General features: G+C 55.3%; 1 protein-coding gene across 1 annotated transcript; it reads left to right on the top strand.

The window, feature by feature from the left end:
• Positions 1 to 581: 581 nt before the first annotated feature.
• On the top strand, positions 582 to 3,030 carry LOC124687946 (sugar transport protein MST1-like). Its single transcript, XM_047221669.1, has 3 exons — positions 582 to 750; positions 1,349 to 1,668; positions 1,790 to 3,030. Exons 1-3 carry the CDS (start codon positions 597 to 599, stop codon positions 2,885 to 2,887), a joined length of 1,572 nt encoding a protein of 523 aa, XP_047077625.1. The 5' UTR covers positions 582 to 596; the 3' UTR covers positions 2,888 to 3,030.
• Positions 3,031 to 3,532: the final 502 nt, after the last annotated feature.

The raw sequence follows: 3,532 nt of genomic DNA, 5'->3' as shown, positions 1-3,532 counted from the left end.
TTGAGAGCTAACTTTGTTCTTAGTCACGTGATGTCATTAAATTTCAGTCGCAAACCATGTAGCAACTCATGACTAGCGTGAATCACAATGTAGATAAAATAGTGTAAAACTTGACTAAGAACGAAGTTAGACCCGAGAACTAGCAAATCCCCATAAAATAGTACTGGACATGCATGTTTGCTACGACTTGTTCTTAATTTGAAACCAAACATTACTGTACCATTTGCTTATGAGTTTTTCTAAAATACTGCAAGTCTTCCTTGCTGAGAAAATAGGAGGATAGCACAAAGGTCAGCACCGCTCAAACTCTGTAATCAAACGTATGTCTACCCGCTATAATAGTACTGTATTATGCTAGTTGGTATCTAATCCTGACATGTCTGGCTGTCCCTGTCGACAATGGGCGCCGTCGGCTAGCTGTTTGATCAAAGAAAACCCAAGCCCGGCTTCTCCCGTCTGACCAAGTAGAGGTGCTTGACTCCGTGCCACTACAAGTATCATCCAACTGACAGTAGCATGGAGTTGTCTCCGACACCGCTCTTATAGAATCATTTCTTTGTCAAGCTCGATCTCTGTCTCCTTGCGCAGCGCTGAAGATGCCAGGAGGGGGAGGAGTTCTAGCGGTGGACGGCGCCGCCGTCGCCGGCACGGCCTCCGGCTACAGCAGCGAGATAACGTTCACTGTCGTGATGAGCTGCCTCATGGCGGCCTCCGGCGGGCTCATTTTCGGATACGACATCAGTATCACAGGTCAGTGCTGTTGGATATGCAGGTTCTGAACTTTTCTCTGCTTGTTAGTTATTTTTCTCTTGCCGAGACACTTAGAAGTTAGAAAGGACTTGGATCATTATTTAGAAGCAGCGTAGAATGTTAACTGGTAAGAAGATTACATGCTTTGTCAGAGACGACCCCTGTAAATCCGGCCAAAGACGAATCATGGAAATTCCTCATCTAGCTGTTTTCTGAGAGATCTCATCGAGAGTGGATTTGACTTTAGCACTTGATTCAGTGATTGTGAGTCCTTGGTGATGTTGAATGGGTGTGGGAATACTGTTGCCTTGATTGTCTCGTGGTTACTTGGACCATTTGAGTTGATGGAGGCGTATGAAAAAAACGAGTTATTTGACTCGACTCAGCAATCAAGATCAGGACATTTTGTCGTGGTATAATTTGAACTATCTGATAGGACTATGTTCTGAATCTTGTATAGAGATGTAACGTGTAGAAGATTTATTCTGTGCGTTTAATTTCCATGTGATCTGACCTGATGCATAATCAGTATGAACAGTACTGACGCGGATCAAGTGGGTGAAAAACCAATGAACTTACCTCGGGGTAAAAATTTCAGGTGGGTTGACGCAGATGCAGTCATTCCTGGAGGCCTTCTTCCCTGAGATTCTGGAGAAGATGAACAACGCGCAGCAGGACGCGTACTGCATCTTCGACAGCCAGGTGCTGACGACCTTCGTGTCGTCGCTGTACCTCGCCGGCGTGTTCGCGTGCCTGGTCGCCGGCCACGTGACGAGGAGGGTGGGACGGAGGAACTCGATGCTCATCGGCGCCTCCTTCTTCTTCGTCGGCGCGGTCCTCAACTGCGCCGCCGTCAACATCTACATGCTGGTCATCGGCCGCATCCTCCTCGGCTTCGCTGTCGGCTTCACGAACCAGGTCAGTCAAAGAAACGGCAGCGGAAACCAGCTTCCCTAGTTAACTCATCTGCACGTGCTCTAGGAGTGTGTGTAAGGTTTTCTGTCAAATTGGTGGTGGTAATGGCTGTTTTAATTTGCAGTCTGCACCGGTGTACCTGGCGGAGATCGCGCCAGCGCGGTGGCGCGGTGCGTTCACGAGCATCTTCCACCTGTTCCTCAACGTGGGAATGTTCGTGGCAGACCTCGTCAACTACCGCGCCAACACCATCGCGCGCTGGGGCTGGCGCCTGTCCCTCGGCGTGGGGATCATCCCGGCCGCCATCATCCTCGTCGGCGCCGTGTTCATCCCGGACTCGCCCAACAGCCTGGTGCTGCGCGGCATGGTGGACGAGGCCCGCCACTCGCTGCGGCGGATCCGCGGGCGGCACGCCGACGTGGACGCCGAGCTCAAGGACATCATGCACGCCGCGGAGGAGGACAGCCGCCACAAGACCGGCGCGTTCCGCCGCATCCTGCAGCGCGAGTACCGGCCCCACCTCGTCATGGCGATCGCCATCCCGCTCTTCTTCGAGCTGACGGGCATGATCGTGGTGACGCTCTTCGCGCCGCTGCTCTTCTACACCATCGGGTTCACGAGCCAGAAGGCCATCCTGGGCTCCATCATCACCGACGTCGTCAGCCTCGCGGCCATCATGGTGGCGGCGCTCTCCGTCGACCGGTGCGGGCGCCGCTACCTCTTCATCCTCGGTGGCGGCGTCCTACTCGTGTGCCTGGTGGCGATGACGTGGATCTTCGGCGCGGAGCTGGGGACCAACGGCGGGAAGGCGATGCCGAGGCCCTACGCGGTGGCGGTGGTGGCGCTGGTGTGCGTGTTCGTGGCGGGGTTCGGCGTGTCGTGGGGGCCGCTCAAGTGGATCATCCCCAGCGAGATCTTCCCGCTGGAGGTCAGGTCGGCGGGGCAGAGCATGAGCGAGTCCATCTCGCTCACGCTCACCTTCGTGCAGACGCAGTCCTTCCTCGCCATGCTGTGCAGCTTCAAGTTCGGTTCTTTCGCATACAACGCCGCCTGGGTCGTCGTCATGACGGCGTTCATCATCTTCTTCCTCCCGGAGACCAAGGGCGTGCCCATAGAGGCCATGGGCGCGGTCTGGGCACGCCACTGGTACTGGAAGCGCTTCGTTAAGCCTGTACCGGCGACGGAGCCAGACAAACAGTCCGACGGGCCGCTTGAAACATAACGCTCGTACGCAGTGGCACTGGACTCAGAGCTCGAACGACGCGGGTGACGTTGAGTGTGCCGACTTGACTTGTCCAATGGTAAGTTAACAGCACCAGCCCGTTACTGCAGTTGTACAAAAGAAGGGACAAAAACGGAAACCAACAAAAAGCAACCCAATTGCTAAAAAGTGCTTGGATGCTACTGGTAACTGGCACTCGCTCGTGGGCCGTTGGATTTGCGCTGGACGGACGGATGTCACGCGGGTCTGGCTACCGAAAACCACCTGGACCCGGACCGTTTCCCACCTGAAACCCGGTCTTTTTTTTGTCGTCTTCCTTGTCGATTCGGAGACACCGTTTCCTCGCCGAAGTTTTCGTCTCTCATTTCGCTTCCTTCTCCTTCCCCCATTCGCGATCCCACGATTTCCTCTCGCGCTAGGGTTTTTGGTGCCGGCGATTTCTGGTGGCGGAGCGCGGCGATCTCGGAGCTGGCGGGAGGGCGGCGATCTCGGACGCTGAGAGGAGGAAGTTCTCGCCGTAGGTAAGCTTTGCTCGTTGGCGTACTGGAGCCGCGCGTTAGTGCGGCGAGCTCTGCGTCGGGGAGTGAGGCTTTCCCGGCAGGGTTCGGCGACGATTTTCGGCGGGGAGGGGGGGGGAGGTCGCAT

This window comes from Lolium rigidum, chromosome 2 (assembly GCF_022539505.1).
Source record: "Lolium rigidum isolate FL_2022 chromosome 2, APGP_CSIRO_Lrig_0.1, whole genome shotgun sequence".
NCBI classification, from domain to species: Eukaryota; Viridiplantae; Streptophyta; class Magnoliopsida; order Poales; family Poaceae; genus Lolium; species Lolium rigidum.
Note: the sequence above shows the minus strand (reverse complement) of the source record. Positions and strands in the feature narration are given on the sequence as shown.